This window comes from Furipterus horrens, unplaced genomic scaffold (assembly GCF_987537825.1).
Source record: "Furipterus horrens unplaced genomic scaffold, mFurHor1.1.pri manual_scaffold_11, whole genome shotgun sequence".
Lineage (NCBI taxonomy): Eukaryota > Metazoa > Chordata > Mammalia > Chiroptera > Furipteridae > Furipterus > Furipterus horrens.
The window spans coordinates 55,768,330-55,783,513 of NW_028327181.1; the positions used below are offsets into that span (position 1 = coordinate 55,768,330).

General features: G+C 51.4%; 1 protein-coding gene across 1 annotated transcript in view; it reads right to left on the reverse strand.

The window, feature by feature from the left end:
- Positions 1 to 13,987, reverse strand: part of LOC149997772 (NACHT, LRR and PYD domains-containing protein 1-like) — a 38,732-nt gene extending 24,745 nt beyond the window's left edge. Inside the window, exons 1-6 of the mRNA XM_090257499.1 lie at positions 13,708 to 13,987; positions 9,133 to 10,759; positions 7,329 to 7,499; positions 3,469 to 3,639; positions 2,848 to 3,018; positions 567 to 653 (exon numbers count right to left, since the gene is read on the reverse strand). Coding sequence (XP_090113625.1) covers positions 567 to 653; positions 2,848 to 3,018; positions 3,469 to 3,639; positions 7,329 to 7,499; positions 9,133 to 10,759; positions 13,708 to 13,987 — 2,507 coding nt within the window. The remainder of the gene's footprint in view (positions 1 to 566; positions 654 to 2,847; positions 3,019 to 3,468; positions 3,640 to 7,328; positions 7,500 to 9,132; positions 10,760 to 13,707) is intronic.
- Positions 13,988 to 15,184: the final 1,197 nt, after the last annotated feature.

Below are 15,184 nucleotides of genomic sequence, written 5' to 3' on the forward strand. Positions count from 1 at the left end.
ACCGGTGATTGGGTGGGTCTGAGGATTGCTGTTAAACTGACGATTTAGGACAGACAGATAGACTGAGGTAGTGCCTTCGGCCGCTGCCCTGAACATCGAGACCTCAAAGAGCCACCATGAGACAGAAAGAAGCAAAAACATTAAGCACAGTGGAAATACACTTTTGATGAGATCGTCAACATTGCCCGACAGAAGCGGCACCCATCTTTAGCTAGAGGACTCTCTGGAACTGTTAAGGAGATCCTGGGGACCGCCCAGCCTGTAGGCTGTGATGTTGATGGCCGCCACCCTCCTGACATAGATGCCATCAACAGTGGAATGCCCAGCTAGTTAAGAACTACAAAGGAAAATATTTCAATTAAAGGTCATTTGACAACCAAAAAAACCAAAAAACCAAAAAACCAACAAAAACAAAACCAAAGAAACACCCTCACTCTGGCTGGTTCTGTCTGCCTCTGCCTCCAGCCTCACCCCACCCCACTGCTGCCCACGTCTCTGGACCAGACTCAAGGCGTGAGCCCTGGGCCTGGGTCAGCTCGAGGGACTTCTGTGTCTCCCCGCCTTACCCACTGTCCACAGGCAGCTGAGGCTTCTCCAGTTGCAGGGCCCTCAGCATCTCTGTCACCTCCTCACTCAGCTGGGTCTGGTCCAGGCTGCAAGCAAAGGGAAGCCTGGTCATCCTGGGGCCCCCACATGATCTCAAGGGCCTCAGGGCCCAGGACCAGAGCATCTTCCACGTCCCTCAGGTACGTGTCGTAGGTTGGGTTCCCCGAAATCAGGTTCTGAGATGGAAAATAGCATTAGGTGGTTTACTAGGGAGTGTTTCTGGGTCAATCCCAGGGCAAAGGAAGGTAGGGAGCAGGGCTGGGCAGAGGGACAAGATGGGCTGTGATGCCGTCTCAAGGGACACAGCTGACTGTTTGGGACTCTCACGTGGGGATGACCCTCCTGAGCTCTTCCATACTCAGAGGAGGGTCTGGATCTTTACATCCCAACATTGGTCAGTCATTGGACACAGGCCACGCCAGGAAGTGGAGGTGGCCTTGTGTGAGATGGCCCTAGTTGCAGAGGCCATCCCTGTAGCCAGCTGTAGGCAACACTCCCAGGGGCTGGGGTTTGCGTCTTCATTCCCGAAAAGGAACTGGGAAGCACTGCACAGCACCCACCAGGGGAGAGCCTGTCCCCATGGCCTCAAATGACCCCACAGGAGTAGGGCCCAGGGTTCTTTTCCTAGAGGCTAGAAGGTTTTCCGGAAAGAGAGACCCTGTTTCCATTCCACAGGCCTTGCGTCCTGGGATGTCTGTTGGGTTTGGGAGAGCTGCTGCCCTCTCTGGGCCTCCATGTCCTCGTTGCAACCAGGGATGCACCTGCTCTGCCTATTGTGAGCCATGGACAAGGCAGGTGGGAAGGGCCTGCATCCCGTAAAGGGCGCACATCGTACTCATTACAGCTGTTGGAGCCGTTCTCCCCTGGGGAGGGCGTGGGGGCACGATGTAGAAGGTTGTCCCTCTCATCCAAGTCCTGGGACTCTAGGAAGGAAGGAGGCAGAAACCTTCACAGGACGTCCAAGAAGGAGCTGCTGGGAGGCAGCCGAGAGGTGACCAGTAACTGGTGAGCGGGGCGTGAGTGCAGACCCACTGCCAAGGCCCCGCTCTGGGAGGCCATTCACCGTACAGCAGATGGCGGCAGCCACAAAAGCCCAGTGCAGGGGGGCTGCGGTGTGAGTGCCAGAGTAGGCTTGGGGCGGGGGTGGGGGTCACCCACATGTAGAGTGTTTAACACCTGCTGCTTAGGTTTGAGAAAGGGGGGCCTGGTTGAGGAAAGGCTGAGGGCTGGAGCTTTGCTCTCCTCTCTGAGACTCAGCCAAGACTGAGGGGTCAGGACATGTGGGCCTGGACCTCTGCCAGCTCTGAGTGTGTGACGGGGCCCCCGCCAGGATCCGCAGAGAAATGTTCAGCCAGACACAGGCTGAGGACTTGCTTTCAGGCTGGGGAGGGGAGAGGAAGTGGCCGAGAGAGAGCGTGGGAATGCGGGTGGGGGTCCCTGCACTCCAGCCACACAGGTCTCCAGAGCTCTGAGCCTGTTTCTGTCCTGGGGTCTCCCCCACGCTATTCTCTTCACCTGGACTGCTGCCCTGCCTGGGCCTTTTCAACTGCTCTTTCTGTGTCAGGCCTTGGCCTCATGTCACTCCCCCGAGAAGCCCGCCCTGCCCCTCAGTCTAATTCCATCCCCCCACGCGTTATACTCTCATAACACAGAGCACTTTTCCTTCCCAAGCTCCATGGAGCTTAGAAATACACTCTGTGCTAATACGTGGTTATCGTCCATCTCGTTCCCACTGGGGTGTAAGCTTTAAGAGGGCAGGGCCTGAGTCTGTTGCCACTACTGTCCCCTCGGTGCCTGGCTCAGTGCTTGGCATGTGGGAGGCGTGAATGAATGAATGAATGAATGAGTGAGCGAGGCAGTGAAGGAGGGAGGGGAAGACTGCCCTGGAGTGGAGACGCGGACCTGGGAGTCCCCTAGAACATGTGGCCTCACACGTGGTTATCATCTGATCCTCAGCTCTGTTCCCTGAGCTGTCCTCGTTTGTATGCATTTTATTTCATCACAGTCTCGGAGGTGCATGTGACAGTTCCATTACACAGATGAGGAAACCGGGTCTCAGAGGAAATCTGCCCACATCCTGTGGCCTAAGTGAGTGGCAGAGCTGGTAGGCAACCCAGGCTGACATTCATTTTTCTGTCCCTTCCCATCCCCTGCCCTTTTCAGGGTCCTACATCGCTTTCCATTCCTTCCCCTCTCCCTCCCTGCCCTTGGCCCGGAAGGGTCGGACCCACAGGGCCTTACCGCAGGAGGCTGAGTTGGCAGGTGGGCAGCCTAATCCCTTCACAGAGCAGCTTTATGCCGAGGTCGCCCAGGTCGTTCTGCTGCAGGTCCAGCTCTGTCAGGCTGGGGGTGGCACTGAGCATGGAGACCAGGTCTGGGCAGCAGGCGGAGGTGAGGCCACAGCTGACCAGCCTGTGGGAGAGATTTGCATGATTGATGGCAAGGCCCTCCCTTGGGGTAACTAGGGTCTGGTTTCCCTTTCTGGTTAGAACCTGTGTCCCTCTGGGGTCCTTGGTGACGTTACAGGAAGATAAAGATGTGCCTGGCTTGCGGTAACCGGGGAGATTTTAACTTTCTCCTGCAGCCAAGGAGCCACTCAGGGTGCAGCCAGTCACCGTCTGTGTGACTCTCACCAGCCTTGCCCTCCCCACACCAACTCCGTGTGATTTCCTTACCCGACATCCCACCTGCGCACTGGGTCTCATCGTTAGCTTCATCGGCTCTGCCCCACGCCCAGTTAGCTGACATGGGATGCTTGGCGGTTTCCACGCGAGGGCACCTATGTTCCCCACACCCCACCCTGCCTGGCTGGCACCTTCTCTCCGCCCCATCCCCAGAGCAGTGCCCATGAGGAGCAATTACAGCAGGCGCCGCAGCTGGCAGCTGGGCTGGCGAAGCTCCTGGAAGATGTGCTGGGCTCCGGTGTCCTGGATGTTGTTGAAGCTCAGGTCCAGCTCCGTCAGGCTCTGGCTGGCGCTCAGCCCACGGGCCAGATGCGGGCAGTCCCTTGCTGTGAGGTCGCAGTCAGTCAACCTGTGGGAGACACACAGCGATGGCCTTGAGTTTACTCACCTGTTGATGCCACAAACACCCACTGGCACTCACTGGCACCTCCGGGTCAGGCAGAGGTAAACAAGACCCCTGACCCCCAGACATGCACAGGTACAGGGGTTTGACATAGAAACAAAGACAGAAGGTCACTTTTCAGATCTGTTTTGATCAAAAGGCTTTCATGTTTCCACGTCTTTTGAGTTAAATTTGGGGTCCTTGTCTTTGACTCTGGGACACTGGAGACCTGGGCCCTTGTCACCTCTGTTCTCATCTCGTGTCCCTTTTATCTGCATCCTCACTGACATCCTTGCTGCTCCGGAGCCACTGCAGGCACAGCCCCCTGCCCGGGCCTTTGCACCTGCTGTTTCTTCTGCCAGGGACAGTCTTCGCACCTGATATCTCGTGGTTATTCTCTCACCTACTTCAAAAATTTGCTCAAAATCTATCTTGGGGGAATCTTTCCCCCCACAGTTCCTGTTAAAATTAGAGTCCCAGACCCAGCCCCCATTCTTTTCTGCTTTACTTGTTTCTATAGCCCAAATCACAGACAACATATTTTACTTAGTTATTTGCTTTTTGTTTTCCTCTTGTAAGGGGCAAGGAAACTAGTGACTCCCAAACCAGTAAAAAATAATTAGCAGCAAAGGGAAATGTAATTAGAGGCTCTCTGAGCCAGAGTTAACAGTATTAGCATATTTACAAATCAGAAAACGGGCATTCCACACACAGCTCAGCACAAATGCTTCTGAGGACAAAGGATATCTGAGATCAAAAGTGGGGAGATATCCATCACCAAACTCTGGGAAATGGGAAAATGTAGCCAGACAGCCCAGCAAACAAGATAGAGAAATTTCAAAGAAGAGCTGGAGACAGACCTATAACAGATCACCCTCAGTTAATTATCACCCTCAGTTAATTTAGTTAATCTGTTAGATTGTAACTCTGGAGTATCCAGCATGGAAAAACAGAGAAGGAGAAGGAGGGGGAGTCGGAAAGTGTCTGCTTTTGATATCAGGGCAATGCTGCCATCTTAGAATAAGTTGGCAAGTATTCCCTCTTCTATTTTTTTTCTTTTTCTTTTTTTGCAGAATTTGAGAATATTGCTGTTAATCCTTCTTTAAAGGTTTGGCAGAATTAATCAGTGAAGCCATCTGGCCCTGGGCTTTTCTTTGTAGGAAGGTTTTCTTTACTTGTGATAGGTTTATTTCGATTTCCTAAATCTTCTTGTGTCAGTCAGTAGTTTATGTTTTTCTAGAAAATGGTCTATTTCATGTAGGTTATCTAATTTGTTGGCTTAAAATATTTCATAATGCTTCCTTACAGTTCTTCTTAAAATTTTTTATGAGGTAAATTGTGATGACCTCTGTTTCATTCCTAATATTAGTAATTTGCATCATCTGTTTTTATCCTCGTCAGTCAAAATAAAATTTTGTCAATTTTGTTGATCTTCGCAAAGAACTCACTCTTGGTGTCATTATTTTCTGTAATGTTTTTGTATTTTCTGTGTTATTCATTCCTAGTCTAGTTTATATTCTTTTCTTTCTTCTGCTTGCTTTTCATATTTGCGCTTTTATTATTCCTTTTTGATTCTTAAAGTGGGACATTAAGTTATTGATTTGAGCTTCTTTTTCTTCATTTTTCTTCTTCTTTCCTTCTGCCCCTTCTTTCTTTCCTAAGTTAACTTTTTTTAAATGACAGTTTTAGTTTTTCAGCAAAATTCAGACAGAAAATCGGAGAGTTCATGTGTATCCCTGCCACCCCACACACAGCCTCGTCCATTATCAATATCGGACATCCAAGCAGCTCTGCCTGTTCCTCTTCACCTCCCCTGACCCTGCATTCACAGATCTTTTTACTACCCTTTTAAGAATTTCATGTTGTTGGGGTCATACAGTATGTAGCCTTTTGGATTGTCTTTTTTTACCTAGTAATACACATTTATTTTTTCTCATGTCTTTTTATAGCTTTATGGCTCATTTTTTCCCCACAGTAAATAATATTCCATTGTATGGATGTACCACACTTTATTTACCTGCTCACCTACCGAAGGACATCTTGGTTGCTCCCCAGTTTTGGCAATTATAAATAAAGGTGATACAAAAACCCATATACAGGTTTTTGTGTGGACATAGGTTTTCAGCTCACTGGGGTAAATAACAAAAAACACAATTTCTGGACAATATGGTAAGGGCCTATTTGGTTCTGTAGAAATCTACAGAGGCCTTTCACTTTGCATTCCCACCAGGAATGTATGAGAGCTTCTGTTGCTTGACAAACAGTCAGCATTTGGTGTTGTCTTGTTTTAGATTTTGGCCATTCTAATGGGTGTTTAGTTTTTTCTTTCATTTTCTTTTTAAAACCCAGGCATTGCTATCTATACGTTTCTGTCTAAGCACTGATTTAGCTGCATCAAATAAGTTTTGGTATATAGTGTTTTTGTTTTCATTCATCTCCAAATATTTTTAAATGTCTCCTGTGACTTCTTTGACCCATTGTTTATTTAGGGGTATGTTGTTTTATTTCTGTGTATGTATGAAATTCCTAAAATTCCTTCTGATGCTATCCAATTTTATTCCATTATGTTCAGAGAATAGAAATAATATAATTTCAATTTCTAAAAATTTGTTGAGACTTGTTTTATGGGGGCATCTTATTTTTGCCCCACAGAGCTTTATTGATACAGGCTTGACTATTCCTTTTGGGTACCTCAAAAGACCTTGAAATAAGCATGCACGAGATGACACCCATGACATCCCATCCCCCACCCCCTGCTCTCCCAGTGTTTCCCATCTCAGTGAAGGTGCCACCGTCCCATGCGTTCCTCTGGCCTGAAGCCAAGATCATCTTTTATGTCTCCATCTTCCTTTCTCCGTGAACCCAGTCCATTACTCATTCTGGTTTATTTTCCTTTATTTCAGATCTCTTCAATTCCCTCACTTTTTCTATTTCCATGGCCAACACAGTAGGTCAAAATATCACCATTTCTTGCAGAAAATATTTTAATTTCCCTTAGTCTGAGCTCTAACATCTTTATAGGAACAACTGAAGCTTCTCTATGAAGTAGTTTCCAAACCTCTGCTTCTGCTCTCCTCCATTCAGTTTTTAATATTGCGGTGTTTTTCTACTTTGAAAATGAACTGACCCGATGAACCTTTTGATTATCATCACATTGCATTAGAAAACAACCCCAAATTCCATCAGGGCCTTGCACAGAGGGCCTGGCTGCATGGTCTCTGCAGCCCCTGTTGCTCCTTGCTCTCTGTCCTCCAGCCTCACTGGCCTACTTCTGAGTCCATGACAGCCCTTCCTCCCTTCTGTCACAGGGCCTTTGAGCTTTCTTCCCTCCTGTGTCACTTGGGTAAATTCTCTGTATTCTTCAGATGTCCTTCAATATTCACTTTCTTAAGGTCATTTCCCTCGGGAGGCCCTTATCGGGGCTGTGATTACACGTGTGTGTGTGGTTAATGGTAATCACTTGCCAGCTCTGTGGAAATGGGATCCTGTCTGTGTTTGTTCATTGCGGTGGCCATGGCCCCTGGCATTGTGCATGGCCAGGGAGGGGCTCAATGAATACTTGTTAATACAAAGGCCACACACCCATCCTAGACACGACTTCCATCTTGGGTCTCCTGTCCATCTGTGTTTCAGAACAGAACCGGGGCCAGACTCACCTCAGGGTCCTCAGGTCGCAGCAAGGACCTTTCAGAGCCTCACACAGATGCTTGATTGCAGAGCAGCTCAGGAAGTTTCCACTCAGGTCCAGCTCCTGCAGGTTCCCAGGGGCATTGAGAACGGAGAAGAACATCTTCCACCCGGCATCTGTAAATGTGGCCAAGCTGGACCTGAGGGAGAGTGAGAGAGGGACAGGAAAGGTGAGACCTGTGTCGGGGGTGAGGGGGAGTGTTATGTGCACAACCCTGCACACACAGTGGGGTTCAGACCCTCTAAGCGCCAGGCTGCAGTGGGCAAGGCTATCCCCAGGGCTGAATAGCCTCCGCAACTGCCCGTCCGCTCCCACCACCCCGGGCTATGTGTCCCTCTTCTGTGTGGCTTCTGATTGTATAGCCAGCCCTTGTCATTCTGTACTGCAGTGTTCATTTTCTGGGTCTGTTTCTGCCTCCACCTGGGACATTCTTGCAGGTAGGGGCAGATACTGTTCATATTTTTTATCTTCAGTGCCCAGTACAGGGCCTGGCACAGAGCTTGGGGATATAGACAGTCTTCTTCTCACCAATGCAGACAGGTCTTTCTTCCTGTGGCACAGAAGTTGTGAGGTCCCAGTTTCTGGAAAGGAAAGGAGGAGACAGGAGGAGGGAACACAGTCTGGGATAGGTAGTCTAAGGATTCTGGGATAGGTAGTTTAAAGATTCTAGGATAGGCAGTTTAAAGATAACTTTGTATGATAGCTGGTGGGGTTGGAGGAGGTTAGGGGTTAGAAGGATTGAGAAAAAAGAAAAAGGACTCATGGGCATGGACAATAGTGTGGTGGTTGCTGGCTGGGAGGGGGTATAAGGGGACAAAATAGTAATGGAAAAATATACAATAAAGATAGAATAAAAAAAGACAATTTTGTGATGGGATTGTTGTATATGAGACTATCTGCTGCCATCAGCTTGAGTGGGACACTATCCCCTCTCAGGATAACAAGACAGAGAGAGGTCCCCGGAGAGAGACGGCAAAGGGGGGTGTCTCAGAGGAGGACATTTGCTGGATGTGGGGAGAGGATGATGGGCTTTGTCAGGGAGTTTTAGTGTACATTACCTTGTATAATTTCTACCAATTTAAATTCTACATTTTCATACACTAAGTGATTTTATCTAATATAAAGGCACAATGATTCAAACTCTATTTCAAGTTGCAAACTTGAGGGGAACTGGGAGGTGGAAGTTAACATTGTTGCTGGGCTTAGACAGTGGCTGGAGACAGCTACTCCGTCATTCTCAGGTGGAAGGTTTCAGAGGCGTCCCTGAGGCAATTGTGCATCATTGACACAAACAAGTAAATTGGTTTTGCGGAGAAAAATAGACTTTTTTTTTGAGACACGTTCTGAAGTGATGGGAGAAGATCTCAGGGCCAATGTCATAGTCAATAGACATCAAGGGGCTGCCTGAAGCAGCTGAGTAAGCAGTGCCTGGAGGGAAGTACATTAAGAGGGAGAAGCAGAGGCAGTTGGGCTGAGTGGATGGGAGCTGACGTGAGCCTGGGGGTGGATGTGCGCCAGGAGAGAAGGTGGCCACCATGGCAGAGACAGGAGGAGAAGCAGCAGTCCAAGGCAGGGCCACAGCGGGCTGCCCAGGAGCAGACTCTGCTGCAGAGGATCCTGGATGGACTGAGAATGGGAGTGAGATCTGGCCATCAGAAGTCCCTGGTGACCTCAGTCCTTTAGCCCCTGGGGCCAGGCTTAGTGAGAGTTCCTCTAGGGCCCAGGACAGGGGGAACAACAGGGGAGCTGGGGAGAGGGGAGGGGGCACTCACAGAACTACACCCGAAGGCTCTCGTGCTCGTCTGTGCGGTCTACCCTTATCCAGGTGAAGCCCCGTTATGCAGTGGCCGAATTTAATGCAGAAAGTGAACACCAGGAGCTCCATGTCAGTTTGGACATATATCCTCATTCCAGGGAAACTGGACATTATCTCTGTCAAAAAACTTCTGTCCTGAATCTCATAAAAGCAGTGGAGCAGGTGCCAGCAATATGGCCTTAGGTCTGAATGTTTGAGGTCAAACTCCATCTTGGCCAAGCTCAGCAGTGTGCGATGCCGGTCCCGAGACAGCTTGCATTGGAAGATGCTCTCCATCTCTCTCATCCCCTGCTCACTCAGAAGGCCAAATAGGAAACATGCGGTTGGTTCCCCAAACAGGTCACGCATGGCATACACTTCTGTCAACTCTCTCACACTTCTCGTGCTAGTAAACCAATCACCTTTCCCCATCTCATCCCCGAGAGCACAGGACATGGCTGCAAAGAACTCCTGGAAACACAGGTGAGTGAAACTGTAGCTCAGCGAGGTTGGGTGCTTCTGAAGAACACCCATCTTTAAGAGAGTGGAGGTGATGTCCTCATCTAACCCGTGTTCCCTGAGGTCCTCTGGGCTGAACAGGGTCTTTCCTTGCCAGGTGGCCTCAGCAGCCAGAGAGCAGAAGCCCCTCAGCTTAGTCCCGAGGGACTGAACTTGGAGAACGTGGAAAAAGTAGTGCAGACAGAGGTCTGTGGTCGTCTGGGAGGTCAGTCCGAGTTCTTCCTTCTGTTCCATCTGCTGCTTCAGGCACGTGCAGACCAGCCAGGAGACCAGGGGACTGAAACACATGGTGAAGAGTGTCGGGTTGAATGTAACAGACCTAAAGGCCCTATTTGCTGGGCCTTTTGCTCTGAAGTAGTTGTGAAAATATTCCTTTCTGTTTGTCTCAGAGAATCCGAGGACCTCCACCCAGCGTGGCTGCTGCAGAGAAGGAATGAGCTTCCGCAGAGCTGTGGTCCGAGCTGTGATGAGCAGGGAAGCCTCGGGAAATGAGGTTTTCTTCAGCAACGTGCCCAGCCATGTGTTCACCTGCTGCTGCTGGCTCCAGTGCAGAGGGTGCTCAGAACTGTCCTCCTCCAAGTCCAATTTTACTCCATCTAAGTTATCAAGAATGAAGAGCAGCTGCTTCGGCTGAGACAGGATCTGCCCAAATGGAGCTGCAGGGCCAGCACTGACTCTTGTCATGAGCTCAGCAAGACTCATGGCCTCGGACTGGGCCAGCTCTCTGCAGTTGACGTAGAAGACGTGCTGGAAGCGGTCCCTGAACTGCCGGCCTTCCTCCCAGACTCTCCTCACCTGTCTGGCCACTGCTGACTTCCCGATCCCAGCAACCCCATGCAGTATGACTGTGGGAGGCTTTTTCTGGGATCCCAGGCCTGGGCCAAATAAGTCTCTGACCTCAATAAAATATTTTTGACCCTCTATCACCTTATGTTCCCTCTTCCAGAATGGGAAATCACAGCCTCTGGGTTGAGGTGTTTGTAGAAGTAGCAGCTGCGTGAATTTTGGGTGGAAATCCTCATTTTTCGATGACCGTGATGGGCAGGGACTCTCTCTCTGTTGCTTCTGAAATTTTTCTGTGGTTTCTAAGTAAGAAAGGGGAAGATGGAACATAAAAGTATAGGATAAATTTGTTCATCTGTTTCTCACTTATTTGTTCAACAACTGTTTTCTGCACCCACTCCAAGCCACACCCTGTGCTGGCTGCTGAGACTGGTAGTCTTGCCAGGTCAGTGGAGGGAAACATGGACTTCTGGGGAGAAGAAGCCAGCTCAAGTCTTGACCAAATTCTTCTCACCGTGTGATGTTTCTTCATTCTGCAAATATTTAACAATGGCTTACACTTCCAGGCCCTGCTCTGTGCTCTCATTAATTCCATGACCTGACCTATTATCTCCATTGAGTGTTAGTTTTTTCTTTTCTTTTTTTTTAAAGATTGTATTTTTATTTATTTTTAGAGAGGCGAAGAAAAGTAGAGAGAGGGAGAAACATTGATGTACAAGAGAAACATCAATTTGTTGCTTCTCAGAGTTCCTCAGCCGGGACCTGGCCTGCAACCCAGGTATGTGCCCTGACTGGAAATTGACTGGTGACCTTTCAGTTCACAGGCTGGTGAACTGAGCCACACCAGCCAGGGTGAGCATCAGTTTGTTCATCTGTAATTGTGAGTGGTCACGGCAGAGTGAAGGGGCAAGTGGATGGTGTAGTAGATCCTATGGTTCCTGACAGCACGCCCTCTGCACCCTCCACCGGGCGCAAGCCAAGGACATTCTTCTACGAGCCCCTGCGGTTGTCTGTCTCAGGTCTCTCTCAGGCAATGAGTGTGACAGGCCGGAACCCCTGGGGAGTTCATGCTCCAGGAGGAACGCTCAGCTGATGACAGATGGCAGTTCCTTGTCCCCCAGAAGACCCGACTCCGAGGTGTGCTCTGCACGGTCTCCTGAAGGTGCCAGTGCATCAAGCCTCAGATGCTCAGGGGCCAGCTGCTCTGTCATGCAGGTTTCATTGGCTTCCCCCTCCCTGTCTCACTGCTCTCTCCCAACGGTGCTTCCAGGCAATCAGTTCCCGAATGAGCCACTGGCTGTCCCATTTAGCGTGGAGATCCAGGAATGCTTGGGGGCAGGCCAGTCTTTTCTTCCCAAAACTAGGTGGTGGTCCTCAGTGACAGGCCCGCCCTGTCCCCACCGTATGCCCCATAGGTCAGCTACTTGGGGAAGGGGCAAAGGGCGCTTTGCAGGCAGAAAGTGGTACTATGGGGACAGCGTGCCTCCGGGGCGGGTTCACCCTCAGTGAGTGGTGTCTGAGGGTGACTTCCTCATTGGGGACAGCAAATCCTCGCCCAGTGACTTGTCCGTGTCTCAGAGCATCAGGGAAGAACGGACATTCCAAGGTGCAGCATGAAGACTGTCTGCTGCATCGGGCAGCGGCGGGTCGACACCGTGCACAGTTGGTGGGACAGTACGGAAAGGCCCCCGTCCTCACCAGTGAGCACCGACGAAGCTGTAAGCATTGGAGGACTTCAGTGATGTCCCCCACCACCCCATGGCCCCTGCCACCTCCAGGCCCTGGTGCCACACTTACTTCTCCAGATGAAAGCAGGGTCCCTCAAGAAGTCATGGGGGGTCCCCTGCTCTCCTGCGGGCCTGCTCTATCCAGGGGCCCCTCCCCTGTTGGCTTCGTTTGCCTGGCTCACCTTTCTGTGCAGGTCCTTTGTTTCTGTCTGCCTCCCTTTGCCACCCCAGGCCCTCCTTCTACAGTTCAAGCCTGCCCCCCAGATCCCCCCCCGCGGCCAGCTTTAGGGAATGAAAGATGGAAGAGGGGCGAGTATGTTCCCTCTGTTCCTTCTCAACTGGAAACAGCCTTAGACTTCACTGTTCACGGCACCAGCACCCCTCAGTACACAGACATTGGGCGCAGCTGGAGGGCACTGAAGCTGCCCTTGATGAAGTGACCTGCAGTGCGCTCCCAGGTGACGGTCCCCCCAGATACCGGCAGCCCTTGCTGGTGTCCTTTGCTCTTTCTTGACTTTGAGACTCTCCAGGGAGTGGACATGCTTGCTGGTAGCAATACAGAACTAGGGGTGAGCTAGTAGTGAGGAAGGTGTCCCGTGCCTTTGGGGTTGTGATTGCAATAAAGAAAAACTCCCTCCAAGGTCTACCTGCCAGAGGGACTGCCGACTCAAAGGGACAGATGTTTTGGTACTTAACCCTCAAATATACCATCCACCTCATCCTCTTTCCTCTTGCCCGTTGGCTTGTTGAAATTTAACAATTACATATTTAATTCTCAAAATAATATGTACGTGTATTCATTTGTTGACACTAATACAGATGATAAAGGAAAAAAACCTGATATTTCAGGAAGGGTAGCTACCAACACTTTACTTGTACGTACACACACACACACACACTCACACACACACACACGAGGCTAAGAGCCTCTGCCACCCACAGTTGCTAACAGTAATAGCATTCACAGTAACAGCTATACACCAGCAGAACAATTTACGGAGCACTAACTAGGAATTAGACTGTGCTAAGTGCCTAGCACGGATGACCTCATTAACCCTCCTACAGCCCAGGAGGCAGGCTCTCATTCGCTCGTTTTACACATGGAGAGACAGATGCAGAGAGCAGTAAGGCGACCTGTCCGACGTGGTAGCGCCGGGACAGAACCTGCTTCTTGCTGACCCTTCTGTGCTTATAGCTCAAGGCCCGGCAAGTTCCCGCCTCGAGGTGGGTGTGGAACCCACAGCCTTCCTGCCTTCTGAGTGTCAGCCTCCAGCCCCTCTGCCCTCTGAGCACTCCCTCCCAGGCACTGGGTCGGCCACCGGGGTTGCTGGGAATGCACTGGACTAGAAGTGAGGTCCGGCAAGGCCCCTCCACCCTAGAAAGCCTCTTAGCTCCAGCCTTGTCTGGGCCTGGATCACCCTCTGAAAACGCAGTCCCCAGTCACGGCCCAGAGGAAGGTTGATGGGGGTTCAGTGGTGGGGGCAGGAGATGGACAGCAGGCAGGGGGCACTTTGTCTACCCACCTGACTCCAAGGCTGCCTCTTCCCGGGCTTGGGCACGCAGCTCATGCTGGTCCGTCTGCTCCCAGGCCTGCACGGCCATGTCGTAGGACAGGCATTCCCCATACCCAACCACCCAGCGTGAGGGCACCTCCAGGCCATCTGCCTTTTCTGGTTGACTTGTGCTTTCTCCATAAAGGATACCCTCAGCAAGCAGCCCCTGCTGGAATGCCTTCAGCTCCTCCTTTGTCATTAACTCCAAGTTATGGGCCAGTAGCTGCTGGAGGAAACTCTGCTCGTCCATCTCTGCTCTACTGACCGAGTCTGCGGCACGGGCCTTGTCTGCGGCGTGGGCCTTGTGTGCTCCACTGCTCATCTCAGTCCCGGATGGTGCTCCTTGGGGATGCTCACTCGGGACAGGCTGTAGTGAGGGGCATCAGGCAGGCGAGAACAGTGGTCATCTTTGGCCACTACCACCTCCCAATGCAAGACTCCCACATGGTTCATTATCATTACCGCTATTCAACACTTTTATAAGCCCCAGGGCATCTGCCAATGGATGGTATTGGGGGAAGGGAGGTGCAGGGGGAGGCAGGGAAAGGCACAGGAAGGAGGAGTACAGGGGGGGCTGGGAGACACTGGGAGAGGTCAGGGCTGGGGGCAGTCAGGAGAGTGAGGGGGTGAGATGGGAGGATGGGTGTTCCGGACACTCACTGTTTGGTGCTCCTCAGTCTTCCCTCTCCTGGGGCCTGCAGTCCTGGAAGCAAGCCTTGTGCTGCGGTACTGACAGGAAGTGGGGGGAGGGGAGGAAGGGGGAGGCCGGGTGGGCTTTCGGAGCTCAGGGTTGACCTCAGCTGCACAATCAGGTCTCTTTAGGCTACTCCTGGGCCTGGAACACCAACCAGGAAGAACACTCTCAAGTAGCCAGAGGGGCGACAAAGGTCTTCCAGAGGAAATCACGTGGGGGTGTGGCCAGGCAAAGGGAGGGGCCATCACAGTCCAGGCCAAGCAGGAGCTCAGAGCCAGACACTCAGACAGGTCACAGCACAATCAGGCCAGGGGCATACGTTCAGCTGGGCTGCTGCACTGGGTGCAGGGCCATGTAACATGGAGGGACATGCATCGTCACATGAGCAGCACCCTGCCGGTCCATCACCTAGAGCCTGCCCACGGAGCCAGGGCTGAGGCTCTTCAGGAAGCGGGGTGTGGGGCCAGGCCCAGCTCTCAGGATGGGTGGGCCCCCTAAGTCAGCCAGGGCAACTGCTTACCGGGGCACAGAGCAGGTGCAGGGAGCGTCTTGCCCGCCTCTTAGGTTTCTGGGCTTTTGAGGCCCGCTGAGTTCCTGTCTCGCTACAAGAGACATTGAGGTGTGTGTGTGTTGTGCCCAGGGGGCCGCCTGCCTTGGGGCAGCTCAGCACTCAGCTAGTAAATGCCCCCACCCCCATCCGAAAGAGGAACAGCCCCTGCCTCCTCCTTGCAAAACTTGGCCTCTCGGAGCTCG